Genomic DNA, 23093 nt, shown 5'->3' with positions numbered 1-23093 from the left:
GCCACCGCGCCCGGCCCAGTTGACCTACTCTTAAAACTCTCTTCTTTGACTTCTAGTCTTGCATTCCCCTCCTGCCTTCTCTTTCTCTAAGTGCTCCCACTGTTGCTCACCCTCTGGATGTGAGCATTCTTTAAGGCTCTGCTGTAGGTCCTCCCAAGAAACAATAGAGAACATTAATCAACCACATAGGTTTAGTTTGTGATAACTGTTATCATGGCTTACAATATCATCAATTGTAAAATGTTAGGAGCTGATATAGATATTCATGTAGTTTATTTTATATTATAAATGTCCCCCTTTCCCCTGCCTATGTCAGCAGTTTTTAACCCCTTTTTCTGGTTTATTGTTGTAGTGATCATTTTATACTAAAGAATGACCTCCACACATAAACAGTACCTAGCCTGTGCTAGTGGCAAACAGTTACAGAAAGTTGTCCTGCATACGCTCACCTGGTTAGAGTGAGCCTAGTTGTGAAGACTAAGGATCTATGCACAATTTTAGGTCTGCATATGGATGTCAAAAAGTGACATGTTTTACTTGTTCTTAAGTCTGTATGCCCAACCATGGTGGCCAGGTCACCACTGGGTATCAGGTAAGGGCTCAATAAATGCTCATAAACTTGAGCCTGGTCATGAGCAGCCTGCACTGTCAGGCAGGAAGGGAGAGGGGACATCTAATTCACAGTAAATAACTTGAATTTTCTTTTCCTTGTTAAGAGCATCAATGTGTAAGAACATTTTTAAGACATTTAAGTATGTGCCAGGCACTGCACAGATTAAAAATCAAAACAAAACAAAAACCAAAAACAAACAAAAAACCCACCACAGGCACTTGAGGTTATAGCTAGTAAGTGCCAGCATTGCCAATAGCAGTAATAATGGTTCATGGGACTGGTCATTAAAATCTGAGTTTGGGGTTATTTGTGGCTTTCATAAACCAGGCTAACTCAGGACAAAACCGTCATTCATTTACTTATTAGTCTGACACACATTTATTGCAAGGTGGATTGATACACCATGGGATAGGGTGGAATGGGAAAAGTTCTCTGTGCATGACAACCTATACCCTTTCACAGTGAGTGCATCATTGCCATGTGAGAGATTCAGTGAGTAAAAGCAGTAAGAGTAGAGCAAAAAGAGAGACAGTGCTTCCAGCAGAGATGGCCACTTCCTGGGCCAGGTGGCATTTACACTAGGCATTATAAAACATGTGGTTAATCATCTCTATAAATGTTTATTTTGAGTTTCATTTGAAATAGCTTCCTCTCTCTCCCCCACACTCCCACACACAGAAACTCCATACCCATCCTCTGTGGTCAGCTATGACCTTGCAAACCAGGACATTTATTGGCCATTTAGATCTGCATCTATCTTGTTTCCAATGAAGTCAGACCTAATGAGGACTCGCAAATTCTGAGAATAAGGACAGGATGAACCTCTGTTAACTCCTAGGCTGGTAATCAAAACACTGGGCTTCATGCTGTGGGGGATGTGTCCTACTTGACTGTGCCCTTAAATCAATTTGAACCAATTTCACCCCTAAGCAGGCTCTGCACATTTCCTTTTCAGGAATTTAATCTTGGCTGTGATGTGCTGCTGTTATTGACCATTAGCCTGGTTCCAACAAGACCATTTGGGACAAATCAGATTGGATAACATGCTTAAGTTTGGTGCACCTGCTCATGTCATTTCTTCTTCCTTTGCTCCTCTATACTAACCAGAGGAAAAGTGGGGCAGGAAAGTGATTTCATTTAATGAGAATATTTATAAAATCAGGAGATCCTGTGAGTAAACCAGCCTTCCTCTTGCTCTGAGCTACTTTCTTTCGTCTAATAATTTAATATCCTGCCGCTTCTGTGAACAATGAATAGGGACTTGGTGGGTGTCTATTATGTGCAAAACATTGAACCTACTATAGTGAAGAATATAAGATGTGTAAGACCTTGTGCTAAACATGTAGGTATGAAATAATATGCACATAAAACAGTTCTCCACCTGCAGTAATATAAAAGAGCCAAGATGAGTTATTGACCTCTAGTAGACAGGTCCTCTTCTGGTTAGAAATACAATGAACCAGAATGCTATAGAGACATACTTATAATCACCCTGTTCCTGCCATTTTTTTTCTTCGTGTGATTCTTTATACTAGCCAGAGGAAATGGGAAGAGGGATGGGTAGCTCATGTGTCAGAAATAAATTTCTGAGGCATTAGTATGTTTTCCATCTATGATGCCTGTGTTTCTAGCCAGGAAAACAGAAACCACCCAAGATTATTTCACCAGGTTTGTTACCCTCAATTTGGCAAGTTTAACTTGCAAAGAGTGAACACATAAAATTTTATGAAAAATCATATAATCAGGACTCAAAACCTATGCATGTTCTGCAGTGAGGAATAGAGAAGTAAAGGGATTATTCATAATACTTTAGCCCAAACCTACTGCCGTCTTGGATTCCTTACATAAATAAAGTGAGGCTGATTCTGCATCTGGGACAGCAAAATGAAAAGTAGAACAAGCAACTGTCATATCAACCAAAGCTACTAATCTGAATAACTAACCCGCCCCGAAATATCATTGTATAAAAACTAGAAGTAGGAATTTTTTTTGATTGCCTGGCCAATTGATAAACAAATTAAGAGCTAAGGAAATTCCAGTTTAGGAAAAACACCTGAATTGGCCTTACTATTCTAGTAAATGCTTTGTCAGTCTGTTTTGCTTTGACAACGAAGAATTCACATCATAATGCAAGAGTTCGAGCCGGGTGAGCCGAAGAGTGTGCAGTCAGCCATTTTTCCCAGACAATACCAGCTCCACTTGACACATCCTGCTGTGAGAGAAAAATTGGTGGTTGAGATGAAATAGCTGCAGGGTTTCTGCATACATAAATGTTAAAATAGAAACAGCCTAAGGAGAAATTATATGTTGGCTATAACCTTCTCCTTTTGAGTCAGCATCTCGAACATTTGTGTGTAACATTCCAATTCAGGATATATTAACCACTTTTTTTTAATTAGACAGAGTAAATCTTTTTTAAAAAGTCTGATCCTGTTCTAAGTGGGTAGGAAAAATGCACCTACGTTTTTTAACATATAAATTTGCTATGATCACAATCCCAACATAAGGAAAGTATTATACACTCATATCTTCCACTAGCCTTAATTAGACGGCTTTGGGATGTGGATATGGAACCCCAATGCCCCCTGCTGATTCAGTTAGTTGGTTAACATGCAGTATTGGTGAGGCAGAAAACAGGAGTTCAATCTCTGTAATGGGACAACTAGATTTCATGAAGTTATATTTGGAAAAAAGACCACAATTGTAACAACTTTCATGGGATATATAAGAATATCAATTCAAGAAAACCAGGAGAAAATAGGAATGAATCAAAATAGAAAGAAAACCAAAAAAAAAAAAAGAGAGAATATTTTAAAAAAGAATGTCAAGACACAACTTAATGTCAAACAAACTCTACTTTTAAAAAGGGAAAGACCTAACCAAAATGTTCAAAGAAGATGAAGATATGCAATAAAGATGTATGAAAGCAAACCCAGCTCATCAAACCCAATTGTTAGAGAGAAAATAACTCAAACTTCCTTATCCTGAGGATAGACCAGCAGTCATGTCATTTCCATCTGAGAGAAACAGGAAGTAGTTATTGCTGGTACATGTGCTTCAATGCCTACTTATGCCATACCCCTTTTCTCTCCTTATAATTGATGTAGACCCTCGCTGGACGAGGCCCTGCAGTGGCGTGATTCCCTGGACAAACTCCTGCAGAACAACTGTAAGTTTCCTTTTTTTTTTTAAATAAAGGTCAAGTTTGGGACAGAAACAAAAAACACTTTTGTGTTACCTGTGTTCTTCTTCCCCAATTTTGACACTTCTTCAATTTTTGAAGGTGGTATCAATAAGGGAAGGGGGCTGCGGGTATGTGATTATCCAGTTCACAAGAAAAGGAGGGTCTGTGGCACTATGGGGGAATGTGAACATAAGGTGTTCTGAAGACTCATGATTGCAATTGTGTTCCCATCTGTCCTGCTTACTTGCGTGAGCCGGAACACATGGCTTGACCTCCTCAACATTCTCATCAGTAAAATAGAGAAACTACGTTTTCTGACTTAGCTTCATAATAAATTAATAAAGATCAGATATAGCAGTATAAAGATCGCTAACAAGTCATGAGTTCAAGTCATCCTAGTTCAAACTATTATACAGTCAACTGCTCTTGTGACCTGACATGGGTTGTTATCTCCCCCAGTCTCAGTTTCCTCTTCTGGCACCATGCTTCTTACATCTTCATTCAAGAAATGACAAAGGTGATGATCAGTGCAGACTCTTTTCCAAGCTAATACCAGTGCATCAATAAGAACTAGGTGCCTTTCCCCAATCCAAAATCCTTACTGATTCCCATGACTTACAGTACCAAGTTCAAATTTCTGATGTTCAAGATCACCACGACTATATGGCTGGTTTGTAGGCAAATTGAACAGTTCTCTGTTCCATACAGGATTTCTCCATATAGTCCCCTTGACTGGAATATCTTTTACTCATATCTCTCTCTCTTCAAATTCTCCCTCTCCTATAATAGATAATTCAAATAAGAAATGCCTAGTGTTCCTTGACCATCCAGAACAATTTATCCACCCTCTGAACTTCCAAAGTCATTTGTCCACACATCTTTTATGCCACTTAATACTTGTTGCCTTGTGTTCTGTTCATAGTTGGCTCCCTTCTATGATAGGTTATAAACTCACCAACGGGCAAGAGTTAGTCTTTTTCATGTAGATAGTTTCACAACAGGAAGTATATAGTATAGGGAAAACAAATATTTGTTGAATAATTCACTCTAAAAGTATGAGTCAATTTAAAATACCCCACCTATATTTCTCCATCTTTATAACAAGAATGGAATATAGAACTTTGTTACATGCTTTGCAAAAATAAGGATTTACAAAATATTTTTCACAAGACCATTATGATTAGTGGGCACAGAATAGATGACAAAGAATATATGTTGAATTGTATATGAACATTCCTTATGTCTTGCTTTTGGTGTCATAAGCTTTTTTGCTTACCTGCAATACAATTAATCTTTTATTTTTGGAGACAGAACACCACAGTCTCTAATTTGGAACTTTCTCTAGCTTATTCATTTCTGATTATCTCTCTTTTTTTCTTATGCTAAACAAAGTACCCTGCCCTGACACATGTAAGAGGTTTGGTGAATATTTATGTAGTGAATAAGTGAATGAACTAATTCATTTTGCTTCTTGGACCTAGAAATCCCACAAGGTCAACTAGTAGAATAATATTTATGTTTATTAATGGACTTATTATCTTGTCCCAGTGGTTTCTTGGCCAATAGCAGATTGACAGTTGACCTATTGATAAATTATGAATACTAGTACTCTGAGCACAGGTATTTATTGCTATTGTCAATAAACCTGAGAGTTAGCAGACAAATCAGTTCTTATGGGAAGTTCTTATTTGAATCCACAAAAACTAGTAGTCTATAATCAGAAATTACCCAACATTAGCTGTGGCTGATGCAAAACAGGTAATGAAGAAAGATACATTTGGGACATATATGTATCTAAAACTGCACAATTGGGGCCAAGTGCAGTGGCTCATACCTGTAATCCTAGCACTTTGGAAGACTGCAGCAGGAGGATTGCTTGAAGCCAGGAGTTTGAGACCAGTTTGGGCAACATAAAAAGACCCCATCTCAAAAAGAAAAGAAATGAAAAGAAAAGAAAATTAGCCAGGTGTGAGACAGGAAGATGGCTTGAGCCCAGGATCATACCACTGCACTCCAGCCTGGGCCACAGAGAGAGACCCTGTTGCTATAAAAACAAATAAAGACAAACCACTTCACAATCTGTTTTTGCATGTTTGATTTGATAAATTTAAACCATTTAACCTTGAGGAGTAGTAGCATCTTTGTCAATTTATAAGGGAAATTTGGCATTGTGATGTTAATGTACGATATTGACTTTCACAGTTGGTATGTTAAATAGTTCACCAAGAATTCCTTATTTTCACATCTTTCTTAATTTTTACTGAGTGAAAATGAAGTTAATTGGTACCAAGCTTCTAAAAATTATAAGACAGTTAAGTTGCTACTCAATCTCTTCTAACAAGATTCTTCTCACCTTCCTTCATTTTTAAAGTAAATTTTAGTCATCCAGTATATGTGAGTATGTTCTGAAAGTACATCAACTTCCTACATGTTTTGCCTTCAATTCTTTAGGTGGCACCATCTGTTTTCATTTTGTAGGCACGTGGGGTGTATAAACAGTGTGTTGTTCTTCAAACACAAAAATAGATTGCACATGGGAGTTTAAATAAGACAGTGACATTTAATAGTTCCCCACATAACCATTTTTAAGAGCAGAGAAGAATGAAACAAGCCAAAGGCAGCAAAGTTTTTATGTGAATCTCCCTTCCCGAGGAGTTCCAGAAGGTCAGAGCTCTCCCTGAGACACCCTTGCGATTTATTTGTCCATGGGGATTGAAGGAGCCTGGATCCAGACACATCTTTTTGTTTCTATCTTTGCACTACCCTTTTGCTTCTTTCTCTTTGGTTTTCTTCCTTCTCATTTCTGGCTCATTTTTGTCATTATCTTCCTCATGGGCAACCATAATTTCCTTGAAAGTAATTATTATAATAATAAAAGCAATAGCTAACACTTATTATTCATCATGTGCCAAGCACTGTTCTAAGCACTTTGCATATGTTAGTTAATTTAATGATTGCAATAATTTTAGGATTTGAGTGCCATCACAATCCCTAGTTTTCAGAAAATGAAATTGAGATTAAGGGGGATTAGGCAACTTGCCCATGAAATAAAATGCTATAATAACAGCAAAATCCATAAATTACTTTTTTTAAAGTTAGTGTTGTTTGACTCTGTCACTTGGAAGGAAATGCTTCCCTGAATGTGTCTTATTTCTGTGGGAACCTCTATTAAATGTTAGGTGTGCAGATTTAGACTGGGAGGTGGGATGCAAAAGAGGAGCAAACAGGTGAAACTCAAACCTTGAACTCGAAGAATGAACAGCCTCATGGAAAAGATATAGAAGCAAACAATCCCAACAAAAGAACAGAAAGTGACTGATTCTCTCATAATGATAAAAATCCTCAAGAGCAAGTCAATGGTATTAGGTAAAGACTACCTCACAGATGAGGCAACATTGGAGTTGGGCTTTTAATTAATTAAAATATTAATTTTAAATTTGTAATGAATAACGATAATGAACGCCAACATGTATTGAGCTACATAATGATAATTATGTCGGGTACCATGTAAAAACTTTATATGAATCATTTATTTCTTAGCACAACCCCATCAGATAGGTTGCATTAGTATCTCTATTTCACAGATGATGCAACAGAGTCTCAGAGAGATTTGATGACTTGCTCAAGTTATTGCAATAATATAATTTTGAACCAATAAGTTAGAAATGGTGCTTATCAACTATCAATGACTTCATTTTTATTCCCCCTGGTTGAAGAGATTTGCATTAATCTAGTTTTTAATTTTTTTTTCCTTTATAGCAAACTGACTTGGATTTGTCTAATGCTCCTTTAATTTTCAAAGGGATTTTATAGGTATTTTCATCTTGTTCTTAGGTAGAGCTGGCTGCTAGTTTACATGGATGTCAAAAGTGACACCATTCATTAGGGCAAACTCTGGAATTGCAATGTAGATTACAACCCAGAGCGTTTCCCTAAGACCAGATAATCATGTGGGTTTCATTGGCTTTCTAGATAGTGGATGCCTGGAGAGGTGGGTTGAGAGGTTCCGTGCAAGCCTAGCAGGGAAGAATGTGGTGATCTGTCGGGGAGGTGTGCTGAGGCTTTACTGGAGTGGGTAGAGGAATGGTGGTAGGGCAAAGAAGAAATGGGTGTTCTTTGCAGAATAGAGACATTTGGCCTGGATTGTGTTTGACTTTGACCCAATAGGATGTCCGCAGGGGTGATAGGAACTAAACACAGAGAATGGCTGAGGAAGGAACTGACAGACAACCAGAGGCTAAAGAGGAGAAGGTGTCTCAGGGGTGGCTTTAGAGGGACCCTCTAGAGAGTGCCCAAAAGCCAGGGGCACAGATTTAGAGAAGGAATAGCTTTACACATCTTACAGACCAACGCAATGTAAAGCTATTTTATGAGTCATACATGAACAAAAAGGTTAAAGGAATATTGTGGAATTTAATGAAAGTTATGAAATTAGTATCCAGGAAATGGACTTGCTGCACAGGAAAGTTATTTTGCAAGCTTATTCCCTGGAAAGACAGTAAATGTGAACATTTCTGCGGAATCCCGACATACATCCCCGGGTCACAAATAAGAATGTTTGGGAGGACTGAGATTTTGTCTCTACGCTTTCCAAAGATGCAGAATGGGTGATTCAGAGAGAAGTTGTGGGGATATGGGGCTAATGAGAATAAATTTGTCACAGAGTTAGTCTGTGGAATTATTTTTGCCTCCACCGTCTTAGACCTTATTGTGTGGGAGCTCGTAAGACTTCATTTCCTGGAAGCTAAAACGTGCCTGAGAATGTTTTCATTTTAACAGAGACTATCTGACACCTTTTGTTTAAGAAACAATGGACATTTTACCATGACAGAGAGAGAAACAAGTCTTATATTTTTCTTTTAGCACTTACATTAACTCTCGTGTCACTAAGTTAAGACAAATAGTGCTGGAAATATAGTAGGAAATATTAGAAGAGAGAGAAAATACACCTGATTTTATCCAGTTAACAGGTTATCAAATGGTTTTAAAGTAATTCTTAAGGCCAAGTTTCTAGAAAAAAAATTGTGGTTTTTTCTTTTTTTTTCTTTTCCTTTCTTTTCACAAGTGTTGAAAATTGTTTTTTATACCTACCATTGCTCCTAGATATATTTGTATTGTTAATCGATTGAAAATGTATTTAAGGTAAGTACAGGAAGAAGGGATCAAATTGCAAAGTATCTTGTTTGGATCCTGAAATTGATGGTGACCCTAATACAAGTTAATGATCATCCTAGCCATTTCTTTTCTTTAAAATTGGGTATGGTTTCAGGGTACTGTGAAGGGTATGAGAACAGTAAAATTATACAGGAGGTAAATTGAAAATGGAAAACTATATATAGTGTCTTTGTTTTTATCATTGCATACATTTTATGCTTGTGTGAAATCAATGTATTGGCAATGACTAATAAATACAAATTTAGAGCCTATAAAAAGAATAGGGAAAAAGAATAAATGGAAATTAGGCCAAAGGAAATGAATTCAGAATGTAAATATGATCCCTAAGCACAACTAATGTATTGCAGAAGTGTCTCCAGGTGGGGGCAAATTAGAGAAAACTAGACTTTAAAGTACTGGTGACAATAATCCTGCCTTCTGCCCGGGGGGGCAAAGCGACATTCGAAACGTGTTACTGAGGGTAGGTCTGTGATTTTGACACAGCCTCTGGAAAATTAGAGTATTTTCTCTCATTTGAAATCTTTACTTTTCTTAGATATTAAATGAACATGAATTCTCTCCCTATACATTGTTTAGAATTTTGGTGTGTGTGTGTGTATATATATATATATACATATATATATAAATATATATATATATTTTTTATGTGTGTGTGTGTGTAATATATGCTGAATAATACGTATATATATTCAGCATTAAGGAGAAGGAAATATTGGATCAGGCCCAAGAATGCTTACATATACATAGTTTTATAATTTTATAATTTTAGTCTTATAGTTTTAGTTTACAACTAAAAACTATATCTATATATAATAGGCTATATCTATATGGACTATATCTATATATTATATATAGATATAGTTTTAAAATTATAAACTAAAGTCTATCCTACATGAGCAATTGTACACCGGAAACAGAATCATAATAGCTATAATCATATTAAGTTCAACATGTTAAAAAAACCTGATGTATAATTGATGGACATGGTAAGTACACTACATGGGGTAACTTCATCTGGCCCTTTCCCACTCATCCTTTGGGTCTCAAATTGAATGTTACTTCCTTGCTTTCCCTTAGCCTAAAATAAAGCCAGGACTCTCCTTTGACTCTGTTGCTACCTTTCATACAGTTTTCCTTTCATTGTGTAAATGTTTCTTCTGTTTCTTCATTTTCTTTCTACTTTTTCCAGAATCTATAATCTCCATTAGGACAGGAACCATGTCTATTTTACTTATCATTGTGACTTATCATAGTGCTTGGAACATAATAGTTAAACAAAAATCATCTGTACAAAGAGAAAATAAAGAATTGTAAGTAGTTCATAGTGATACTTAACATTAACATTACTTATATAGACCAGCCAAGTTTTAAATGTATTATTTTCTCCTTGGTAGTTTGTTAAGTATCCAGAATGGCATTAGTGTTAATAGTGTTCCTTGATACGTAAATAGGTAAACATTTGTCACTTAAATAGACATTGCATTTGACTGTTTGGAAAGACAATGTGGTAAATCTCTCTATCTAGTTCTAGAGTTCCATATGGCTCTGCATGATGAGCAGGGCTTGAGCTCTGTATTCTCTGCTGTCTGTCTTCCATCTCTATCTCATTCCTTCTGCATTCGAATGAAGGAGTAAAGGAAGCTAGACATGAATGAGCTAAAACTTTGTTCATAGAATAGTATTGGTAAGCCCTTTCCCTTTCTCTCGCGGATATAACATTTGTGTTGGCCTTGTATTTTTCTCCCAGTCCAAGTGCAGTAGAAAGCGGGCAGTCATTACTGGACAGTTTCTTTTCCAAGAAGCTGAATTATGCACCTCTTGAGAAGTAGCTTAGAATAATGGAAAAAATGCACGAACTCTTGAGTCAGACTTTCCTGGGTTTGAATTCTGGCTCTGCCACTTAGCAGCTGGTTATTTATGGGAAAGTCATTTGATCTTTCTGACCTCATTTAGGGAATGGGATATTGATAGCACCTGCCTCTTAGGTTTTTAAGGAAAATTAAATGAGTTAACATTTGTAAGATTCTTACGTAAATGACAGAACAACGTTAAGTAAGACTAGGCTATATAGAAGGGTATGCCATTTGTTAAGTAAATTTTTTTTTTTTTTTTTTTTTTTTTTTTTTTTTTTTTGAGACAGAGTCTCGCTCTGTCGCCCAAGCTGGAGTGCAGTGGTGCTATCCTGGCTCACTGCAAGCTCCGCCTCCCGGGTTCACGCCATTCTCCTGCCTCAGCCTCCCGAGTAGCTGGAACTACAGGCGCCCGCCACCGCGCCCGGCTCATTTTTTGTATTTTTAGCAGAGACGGGGTTTCACCATGGTCTCGATCTCCTGACCTTGTGATCCGCCCGCCTCGGCCTCCCAAAGTGCTGGGATTACAGGCGTGAGCCACCGCGCCCGGCCTTGTTAAGTAAATTAATACATTTCTCCAACTGACTTTTTTTTCTTTCTAGATGGACTTGCCAGTTTCAAAAGTTTCCTGAAGTCTGAATTCAGTGAGGAAAACCTTGAGTTCTGGATTGCCTGTGAGGATTACAAGAAGATCAAGTCCCCTGCCAAGATGGCTGAGAAGGCAAAGCAAATATATGAAGAATTCATTCAAACGGAGGCTCCTAAAGAGGTTGGTCTGTGGGTAGGTGGGTCAGTTAAGGGCAGCTCATTAGCTCTCAGGAAGGATTTACATCTGAGACACAGACCTCCCGTTGGGAGCCAAAGGCTAGTCCTATTTGTGAGTCAGCCACCTTATTAAGCACCCACTGAGTACAAAGACAGAGCAATATGGTCAAGTATATATGAACATGAATCCTGTTCAGACCGCTTTCCAGTTTTATGGGTCTCACCTCACTAGCATGTAACCTCCAGTGGGGATCATACCAATGTGAAATCTTGCATGAGTTGTTGAGTCTCATTTCTTCCTTTGTGAAAATAAGAATAATGGAGACTACTTTATGGAGATGTTGTCAGGATTAAATTAAATAGTGGGTATAAAAATTTATACAGGTTGAACGTCTCTGATCTGAAAATTCAAAATCCAAAATGCCTCAAAGTTTGAAACTTTTTCAGCACCATGATGTCACAAGTGGAAAATTCCACTGACCTCATGTGATAGGTCTCAGTCAAAATACAGCCAGAACTTTTTTATGAACAAAATTATTAAAAATATCACATAAAATTATCTTCACGTTATATTTATAGGTATATATGACACATAAATGAACTTTGTGTTTAGACTTGGGTCTCATATTAAGATATCTTATCTCATTATGTATATGCAAATATTTCAAAATCTCAAAAAAATTCAAGATCTGAAACATTTCTGGTCCCAAGCATTCCGTGATATTCATCCAGTGTATTATTCCTTTCTCACACTGCTGTGAAGAAATACCTAAGACTTGGTAAGTTATAAAGGAAAGATGTTTAATTGACTCACAGTTGTGCATGGCTGGGGAGGTCTCAGGAAGCTTACAATCAAGATAGAAGGCACCACTTAACAGGGTGGCAGGAGAGAGGATAAGAGTGGAGTGAAGGGGAAAGCCCCTTATAAAACCATCAGCTCTTTTGAGAACTCACTCACTATCACGAGAACAGTGTAAGGGAAACTACCCCCATGATTCAATTATTGCAACCTGTTCCTGCCCTTGACATGTGGGAATTATTACGATTTAAGGTGAGATTTGGGTGGGGACACAGCCAAACTATATCAACCAGTATCTCAGTGTCTGAACTCATTAATGCCTAATGAGTATTTCTACAACTTTTCTTTGTTCCTTTTTCTTTTCCCATTCCTATTCTTTCCTTTAAACACCTCTCTTTTTTGCCCTCTCTACTCTTCTTTATCCTTTATTTTCCCACTTGGACTTTGTCATTTACACTGTAGTTGGGACAATGGTACATTTACTCATGAAAATCAAAATATAACAAGAAAGCGGTGCTAGAGATGTTGAAAGCCAATATACCACTGACAGACTACTAAAGCCCAGATTTTTGTTGATTTCAAAGAAACTTTGGGGAAGTTGATCTGCTTTTTTCTTTGTTATTTATAAAACCACATTGAAAGCCTATTGTGGAATTCAGGATGGCCACAGCAAGCCCTGTTCATCAGAGTTTGGTCAGGTTGCTCTAATTTCACTTGTTTCTTTTAATCCAGTCAGGAAATTGAATGTTTCATCAAGGTTTGGAGTCAAGCACAGAGGTGATCTGGGCAAGCCTTGTGAGTAGGCAGCAATCTACTTAAGATGTTTGAGAGAAAAAAACTCCCAAATATCCCTTTTCTACCGCAGACACTCTAGATTCCTGGAGTTCCACCATTAGATATGTATTTCTTTAGTTATGAGTTACCCTAAATGTGTTTGAGTGGATGGACAAATTATGTACCTTGGTACTAGTAGATGTGCCTCCTCCGTGACACAGGGTTGGAGGTTAGGAGTATGCGAATGTAGAGTACTGTGGGTCAAAGCCACAAAAATGAAAAGGTCCTAGAAAGAAGCTAGATTTAGCTTTGATGTGGATATTGATCTTGAAATTCTCTCCAGATCACCCCTTCTTCTCCTCAACCTCCACCCTAAGCACATATGTTAGCTCTACCCTACTTCTGTTATCATTTGTGCTGGGCCATCCTTTCTTCTGTCAGCATGTTATTTCTCTGTATATACTGACAAGAAGATTAATTTAATATTAAATTGGACATGCATTTCCCCATTTCAAAGGATTCTCCAACTTACCTTCCTATCACTTGACTTCCTCTTCACAGAATTCTAGGATTTGCCGAAATACCTACAAATGGTAGAAACCCCACTCAGATAACTGTTAGTTACTCTGAGCTCTGGGAAGACATTATTGGTTATTATGAAAATATGAGACATTAATCTAAAATATAATTTTAAAATAAATAATACCATGGCTCGCTGAGTTACAAATAAATTGTGGTGACTAGTGGCAAGACTATAATTAAAATAGCCTCGCCCTTCATTCTAAATGATCTATGCTTATGCAAGGTTACAATAGGATACATTAGACCCCAAATACAGGCATCCCAGGATTATGTAGAATAATGATCCTGAGCTGGGCATTAGAGAGAATGTGAATCCTACTCCTAGCACATGAAAAGCATTCAAGAAATATTTTTGAGAGGAAAGCATGAAAATATCCAACTTCAGACATTCTTAGATGTGGGACTTCGGGCAAGTCTCTAGCTATAGCTCTCTAATCCTCAGTTCTTCTAACTGTAAACATCTTGTATATATGTACGTGCACCTGAAGTATGTTAAATCATAGCCTTTATTACTTAAAAAATTCTCCAAATTTTGTATTTTGACGTAAATATTTACTATTTAATTTTGGTGAAATTGACCTATATAAGACCTAGATTAATTACCCAGGCAAATAGTAATCTGAGTTTTGTTTCTCTGAATACTCACCTCAACTCTTTAATACAAGACACTGACTGAGAGATACAATGATAAGAACTGGAACTAAATTTAAACAAGAGAAATGGCCATGTGGAGGTCAATAAGTAGATAATTTATACATTGCAAATTATCATTTGACTATATTTCAAATTAATGAAATAATATTTTTTCTGGATAACTAAACAGATAAATATGTATCAGAATGACTCATTAAAGAAGGCTTAAGCACATAAAAATAATAAGAGAAATAGCTGCTATTTGCCGGTGGATACTATGTCCTAGAGGTTTTAAAATGCATCACTCCTTTAAAAAATAAGATTAGGAGCTACTTTTATAATTTTTAGAACCTCAATCATTTGGAATAAGCCTGTTTACTCAGCTCAATGCAGATATATATTTAATATAAGAGAAGGAAGAAGCATTGCTTTCAGTGTGGTGGGAAGAAAATAGACTGAGAACAGAGAAATCTATGTTACAGTCTCACCTCTAATTCGCACTAGCTGTTTGTGGGCATGTAATCTGAGCTCTTTGAGGTCTTCACATTTAAAGGCAGACATTGGACTTCATCGGCTCTGACGCTGATCCCAATTCTGACAGTCTGGTCTTCCACCAGGCCTACATAAAGTACACTGACCCCTTTCACCTCTGGAAAATCTTACTGTAGCTCAACGCCCTTCATCCTGGACTTTGAAGCACAGTTCATTCCTGCTGTCTGTTCTGTCCTGGCTCCTCAGGGAATCATGCATTTTGTCTCCAACTCTAACTAATAGCTGCTTCATAATTCTCTGAGCCCAAAGAACTCTATTCAGTACCAAGAACCTCTAACAGCCCAGGAGAGACCCATAACCTTTATCAACATTTCAATTCACAACCATAGGCTGATTTGGATTCTATTTCTGTCTCTTTTACACTCAAAATCCTTAAGAATCATTAAATCTTACAACTTGGAGTATAAAGATTCCTTTAAACTCATAGTTAGCCAAGTTCAAACAGGCTGTACCTTGCACAACTCCAGGGGAACCATTCACATAGACCCTAGTATGGTTGCAATGTACAGGCCCTGCACTCAGGACATGTAAGCCACAGCGCATCCCAGTGCTGGAGTCTACTAGAGCCACATCACTGGGTTTCTGAATCTTCTCTCTACCATTGATGAACCTTGAGTAAATCATGTAACATTTCTGTGCATCTGTTTCCTCAACTGTAAAACGTAGATGACAGCATCTATTATACCTCATAGAGTTATAAGATTAAATGAGTTCATCCTTGCAAAGTGCCTGGCACAGACCGAGCACTCAATAAATGTTAATTGCTCTTAGCTGTTTTCATTCTTATTCTGTCAGAATGACTGTTTCCTGGTTTGTTTTTGGAAAGAACAAGTTTTCTTGTTCTTCTGGAGCCATGAAAAAGGTCCTGGATCCCCAGTGAGAATTTACTTCTCTCTGTTCAATTCCTCCACTAGATGTGAAACCCAATATTGTGTTAGAATTTTAAAATTAGGCACCAGGGCCGGATGCGGTGGCTCACACCTGTAATCCCAGCACTCTGGGAGGCCGAGGCAGGCAGATCACCTGAGGTCAGAAGTTCGAGACCAGCCTGGCCAACATGGCAAACCCCGTCTCTACCAAAAATACAAAAATTAACCCAGTGTGGTGGCACATGCCTGTAATCCCAGCTACTCGGGAGGCTCTGGCAGGAAAATCAGTTGAACCCGGAAGGCAGGGGTTGCAGTTAGCCAAGATGGCACCACTGCACTCCAGCCTGAGTGACAGAGCTAGACTCTATCTGAAAAAAAAAGAAAAGAAAAGAAAAAAAAAAAGGCACCAGGATACCTGGATTCAAATTCTGATTCTCTAGATTCAAATACACATATCAGTTCTGTGATCTTGGGGAAGCCTCTTAACCTTCTGCATACACGTATTTTTTTCTATAAAAGAGAAGAATCATTCTCAGGATTGTTGTCAAGGATTAAATAAGTAATGTGTGTGTTAGCTTCTATGGGAGGTCTGACACCTGGTGGGTGTCTAATACCGGTTGGATGCATCTGTTGGAACATCAGCTGTCTTAACCCATTGCCTATGAAGTGAGAAGTGACATGTCTCACTTTTTAATGACTTTCCTCCCCTCTTATGTTTTATTGACAAGAAATTCTACCTCCTTCTTCATGCCTCGTCAAATTCTATAACCTAGGCTTATGTAGTGACCCTGTTTCCTGGCCCACAGGTGAATATTGACCACTTCACTAAGGACATCACAATGAAGAACCTGGTGGAACCTTCCCTGAGCAGCTTTGACATGGCCCAGAAAAGAATCCATGCCCTGATGGAAAAGGATTCTCTGCCTCGCTTTGTGCGCTCTGAGTTTTATCAGGAGTTAATCAAGTAGTAATCTAGCCAGGCTATGAAATCATCCTGTGAGTTATTTCCTCCATAATAACCCTGCATTTCCCATTAATCTACATATCTTCCCACAGCAGCTTTGCTCAATGATACCCACATGGAAAAATCCCAGGGGACGTTGCTTACTCTTTTTGCCCACATAGATTTGGATACTTATCTACCGTCCAAAGGCCTTGTTTCCCTACTCAATTCTTCCTGCCCTGTTATTAATTAAGATATCTTCAGTTTGTAGTCAGACCCAGTCAGAATCACAGACAAATCCTGCCTAAGGCAAAGAAATATAAGACAAGAATATGATATCAGTGAATGTGGGTTTAGGTAATAGATTTCCACCTAAATTGGTCTAAAACAGAATATAAGTGTGGACAGACCTATTTCAAAGGAGCTTAATTGATCTCACTTGTTTCAGTTCTGATCCAGGGAGATCACCCCTCTAATTATTTCTGAACTTGGTTAATAAAAGATTATAAGATTTTTATGAAGCAGCCACTGTATGGTATTTTAAGCAAATACGTTATTTAAAATATTGATCCTTCCCTGGCACCACCTTCATGTTAGCTGGGTATTATTAATAAGAGATACAACCATGAATATACTGTGTTTATACAAAATCAATCTGAGCACAATTCATATAGATTTCTCTTTTATACCTTCCTCACTGGCCCCCTCCGCCTGCCCATAGTTACCAAATTCTGTTTTAAATCAATGACCTAAGGTGAACAATGAAGTATTTTATAAATGTATTTATGCTCCTAGACTATAGGTCAAATGTTTCCATTTTCAAATTATTTAAAATTCTTATGTGTTTAAAATTCATGAATTTCTAAATCCAATCATATAAAATGATTGGAGCAGTCTCCCACCTAAATATCAAGACGGCTATACACTAACAAGAGAAAATATGGTCAAGTTTAAAATGGCTAATTGTCCTATCATGCTATTATCATAGACTAATGACATTTATCTTCAAAACACAAAATTGTCTTTAGAAAAATAAATGTGACTACAGGTAGAGGCCTTCTAAGTGAGACACTTTTAAGGTACACTGCATTTTGCAAAAAAAAAAAAAAAAAAAAGTAACCTTTTAGCAACCCCAGTATTCCCTCACTGTTTTGCTTCCTGCATTAGTAAATTTTACTTACAGTCAAAAGTGCAGATTTATACTCCTGATATGCCTCATTCACAGCTAAATGATAGGCCATAGGAGTTTTGGTAGGTTTAAACTTTTAATTCTGTATTTCATGATTATAAGTCTTGCTAGAATTTTTTCTAATATTTAGTAGATTTGCTTAAATAATGATTCACAGAATTTAGTAACAGAATCAAACTAAACCATGTATGATGGTAGTCGAGATGAGGATATTAACTCAAAAGAAAGAGGGTGATTTTTAAAGGATTAATAAAATTCTGAAATGTTAAGTAGAAGACTACATTGTCTAGTCTTGTATTTCCTCCTTCTGTTGCTCTTTTTCATTCACACACTCTTAGTTTCCCATATTTGTAGCTCATTTATTTGGTTATTTCCTAAGAATGTTGAAAGTGAAGCAACTATGAGACTGTATTCTTCAGGTAAACACTGACTGTGCTTGTTGGATTTTCCCTATTTTTGTGACTTCAAGGATAATTTGCCCTGCTGAATACTTGCCATTTCACATTCTGAAAATGGGTAGAGTGGCTGGGTGTTCTGCCAACAATTGCTAGTGGTATGAATTCATTCATATTTGCCAGTATTGCTCACTTTAGAGAAACTCCTTCATCAAGCAGTCCAGAGCTAGGCCAGATCAACATTGCAGTCATGACGTTCTCATTGCATGCAATTCTGTAGGATTGATGAGAAACTCAGACAAAAATTTCCAGAGTGCACTTCCAGTACCAGCTTCAACATCTGTCTACATTGCCCCCAAGTTAATAAAGTGCCAACCCTTTACTCTCTCATACAGCTAGAAATCCAAAATCTTGGTGCATTATTTTTTCATTAATGTGAAAACATTTGAAGAAACAATTATTTAAAATTCAAGTATTTTATTCACATTATTTGAAATATCCAAATGTTTGAAAATTCCCAGATAATTAACTAGCTATTACAGATCTCACCTAGAGGGCTGATGTTATGAAGACTCCAATGGACTGTACTCACAAATTGACTGGACACCCTATGAAAGTGGGTAGACTTTTCAGTGGAAAATAAGAAGGGCTTTTACCTTTTAATAAGCTGAATGTGGGAGGTAGAGGGCAGGAAAGGGCACCATGAGAGCAGTTCTGTGGAGATATAGAAAGAATAGAAGAAGGAATGCCTTATAGTGATATTGTGACATTATATCTATATATCTACATATATCTATCTATCTGTATCTACATCTATATAATCTTACATTTAAAATTGTATTCATACACATATTAGAAACTCTTCTAATATATGAAGTAATAAAATTAAAAAGCATACAAACATTCCAGCCCCAAATGAGAAATCCAACATATTAAAATTGTTCTAGAAAATTTCTTTGAACACTTTTGAAAGTTTTTGGAAACTTAGAAAAGAGAAAAAAAAAATCCCGTTACTAGTAATTTCCATGGTAATAGAGATAAAATACATTTTTTAAATTCTGGGAAATTAGAAAAAGTGGGGTGATCTTTCCAGGAAAAACATGTGTAACATCTACTTATCACTCCATCTCCCTCCTCCTCTTCCTCTCCACGTTCCCTTGAGTAAATAAATGTCTGGGAAAGCATGAAGCTTGATGCAAGAACACTGTTGTGCTGGAGTTTTCCTCCCCTGTGAAAATGTAACTACAGTTGGGAGTGCATTGAGGATGTAGAAAGGTGGTGGAACCAAATTGTGGTCAATGGAAATAGGAGAATATGGTTCTCACTGTTGAGAAAAAAACTAAGATTAGCCCAGGTGATTGCCTGTAACTTCAGTTTTTCTGCCTGGGTTTGATATAGTTTAGAGTTGGGGTTAGATTAAGATCTAAATTACATCAGGACAAGGAGACAGACTATTAACTCTACAGTTAATTAGGAGGTATGTTCCATGTTTATTTGTTAAAGCAGTGTGAATAGCCTTCAAGCATGTGAATAACCTTCCATCTTCCCCGCCACACACACACACACACACACACACACACACACACACACGCACACACGTACACATTTTTTTTTTGTTTCTTCCAGGTATACACCTTTTAAAATGCAGAACTAACTGAGGCATTTCAGTGACTTTGCTTTCAAATCAATAAAGTCAAATGTATGGAAACATTTTGTGCCCTACTCTCCATACCCCATGTACTCCAATTCCCTACTGTATGAATTATGCTTTAAGTAGAATTCAGTGCCAAGGAGAACTTGGTGAAAGAAATTATTTTTATTTTTATCCTTTACAAAGCCATGGATTTTATTTGGTTGATGTGTGCTCTGTACACAAGCCATTTGAATAGGATGGAGCTGTTAATTATTTTCTAAAGAGTAACAGACATGCAAACATTTCAATAAAAACTGGGCCATTAACAAATAAATAGATAAACTAATAAGCATTCCCTTCTAGGTTTACCAAACTGCCTATCCAATAACAAATTTGAGAATCATTGAAAAAGCCAGTTATATTTCAGAGAAATGATTTCATTATTGAAACTGTTCCCCCTAGCAGGTCATTTCTCCTTTTTCCTGGGAATTTAGCAAGTTTAGGAGGGAATGGTCATGAAAAGAAAAGGAAAGGGAGAAGGGAAGTGGTTAAAAAGTAAGTGCCCAGACCTATGAAATTAATCCCTTTGCTAGGAAATATTTAAGAGCAGCTCATCTTGGTTGAAACTGGCTTTTGTCATCTTCCATATTTGCAGGAAAGTACTTCCTGACTTGCAATGCAGCTAGATGTAAAATTTGATTTTAACATCCTAGAAAGCCTTGACCAGAAAAGTGGATAAATATTGAGGGTCTCCTGTCCATATTTGGCTGCATGTGCCAGAAAGCAGAGAATGGAAAATGCAATTTCCAACATCCAAGCATCCAAATGCAAGGACTAGGCAACTCTATGTAGGTTTTGGACATAAAGTTTGGTGCATCTTGGTTTATCCTGGCTCAATTGCTATTAAACCTCTCTGGTTTATAGTCTCTTCATTCTATCAGACAAGGATGTATTGAACACTTGCTTTGCACAAGGCTCTTTAGTTAACAATTTAGCAGCTACTGTTATGTTAAACACACTTTTCACCAAATAGATTCTAAGGCAAACAAGAGCAATTAATATTTAAAGAAAGGCTTTCCCAGCATCACTTACCCATCCCGAATCTAAAAAGATCAACTCTTCCAATTGAGAAAACACTCTTGGCTTTGAATGGAAACTTACAGCAGAGAGTAATAGGCAACAACAACAACGACAACAACAAACATTTGGAATATTATTCTCAACTCACGGTTTAATAATAGATCTTATTATTTTTCTAGTAGAGAAACTACAAATCAGCCTCGTCAACATTTACATACAGTTTAATAAGCCTCTTGCAAGTTACTTGTTCTCTCACCTGAGGTATTTTTTCCTCCCCACCTTACCCCTGTTTCTCCATTCCTCTTCTCCCTTTGCAAGAGGAAATATTTAACATATTTGGGTCTAACTTCAATTATGTAATAATTAATACATTAAAAGCATTTAACTTCCTTTCTAGAAAAACGTACAGGCTAAGGCATAGACAAAACAAAGAGAAATGCTGAGAAATTTGCCACTGGAGACAAGTAAGCTGAATAAATATTTGCCAAAAGTTCTTTCTGTGTCATATAGTGTCAGGATTTGAAGGAGCTATCTTCTTAATGTTGCACCTAGCAACTCATCTTCAGAAGACACAGCCAGGAGAATGAAGTAGAAGTGAAAGGTTTATAAATCCATTTGTAAGCATTTATCCCATACATTTTAAATTCAACAACAATTGTGTTTATCTTTAGAATTTTGTATTCAATACATTATGTACTTATGTGACTCATGCTTCTGGATAAATAAAGCACCAAATATGTATCTGTAACCACAATCACACATATTATATTAAATATATATCTATATAACAGCCTCATGTGAGTCCTTCTTGACTCCCAAGTATTTTCTATATGAAACATTATTCCTTAAGATAGACTTGTGCTTTCACCATGCTTCTTACACCAGGTGAGCTCTTGATGAATTAGGAAGATGCTTACTAATAAAGGATAACTGTAATACAGCCTGACATGCAAAACTCAGGGAAATACAAAGTGCCCCATTTTCATAAACTCTGTTGACTACTTTCCCTTGGATTTAGGTGACAATAATTTATTGACTCAGCTGCCATCACTGTTAGAAACTGGCTGAACATATTATATCACTTGGATCCTGCAATATTCAGTGAGTATAGTAGTTCCTTTCTCTTCCTCCCCTGGTGAAAGATCTGAAAGATTTGAAATCCAAATGCCACTGTAAGCAGCTTAATTCTATGACCATAGATTTGGTGCTCAGGTAGTTAAGATAATGTGGGACTGAGACTGGGTAAAAGGGGATCATACAACTAGTGGGATTGGGACTGGGTAAAAGGGGAAAGTTTATATTCAGAAAGAAGCATTAGAAGAAGATTTACAAGGAGAAACCATGGAAAGAGAGAGAGAGAGACAGACAGACAAAGAGAGATTAAAGAGAGTGTCTGTCTTGGTCTCTGGTAAGTTTCTTAATTTTTATTCCCTGGTCCCATGAGGCCTAGCTGTATTTAATATAGATATAATGCCCCTGAATCATTTCAATACCACCTACTCTCTCTTTATTTTAATTATCTTGAATGAGTTTCCAAGAGTTTTCACCAAGAACTATTATTAGAGCAAAGATCATCAACACCTCTTTGTTTCCCCTACAGAGAAGTGACATTCTCGCGGTCGCTCTGCCAATCAGTAGCAGAACAGAACAGAGATTAGAGATCAGTTTGACTGTCTCTCAGATGCCCGTTTGGTCTGATAAACAAAAGTAACCCCTTATAATCCCTCACGACATTAGGGTTATTGGCTCTAACTTGAGCAAAAGAGGCTAAATTAACCACTCTCCAAGCAGGAAACCATTCTACCATCTGTCAAAGTCAGGTAGGCCAAGCTCTCCAAGTTATCAGATTTCTAAAGCATATTGTACCAGTTTTACATTTTCTAAATCAGTAGTACCTTGAAAATTATTTTGCCCATAAACCACTTACCAAGTTCATTACCTTTTCAGATGGCTTCCCAATGCCTCCACTGCATTCTGCTGTTGAATTAGTCTCATCTGGCAAGTTCCTAGAACACTTTCCACGCCTTTCCACTTTTTGGTCAAATCTTGCCCTCTTT

General features: G+C 37.2%; 1 protein-coding gene across 1 annotated transcript in view; it reads left to right on the top strand.

Moving 5' to 3' along the window:
- The window catches only part of LOC105492943 (regulator of G protein signaling 5), a 59482-nt gene extending 37654 nt beyond the window's left edge, over positions 1 to 21828 (top strand). The window contains exons 3-5 of the mRNA XM_011760334.2: positions 3721 to 3782; positions 11425 to 11591; positions 16603 to 21828. Coding sequence (XP_011758636.1) covers positions 3721 to 3782; positions 11425 to 11591; positions 16603 to 16764 — 391 coding nt within the window. The 3' untranslated portion in view covers positions 16765 to 21828. The remainder of the gene's footprint in view (positions 1 to 3720; positions 3783 to 11424; positions 11592 to 16602) is intronic.
- Positions 21829 to 23093: the final 1265 nt, after the last annotated feature.

This window comes from Macaca nemestrina, chromosome 1 (genome assembly GCF_043159975.1).
Source record: "Macaca nemestrina isolate mMacNem1 chromosome 1, mMacNem.hap1, whole genome shotgun sequence".
Lineage (NCBI taxonomy): Eukaryota > Metazoa > Chordata > Mammalia > Primates > Cercopithecidae > Macaca > Macaca nemestrina.
The sequence above is the reverse complement of the archived record's forward strand: the minus strand, read 5'-3'. Positions and strand labels throughout refer to the sequence as shown.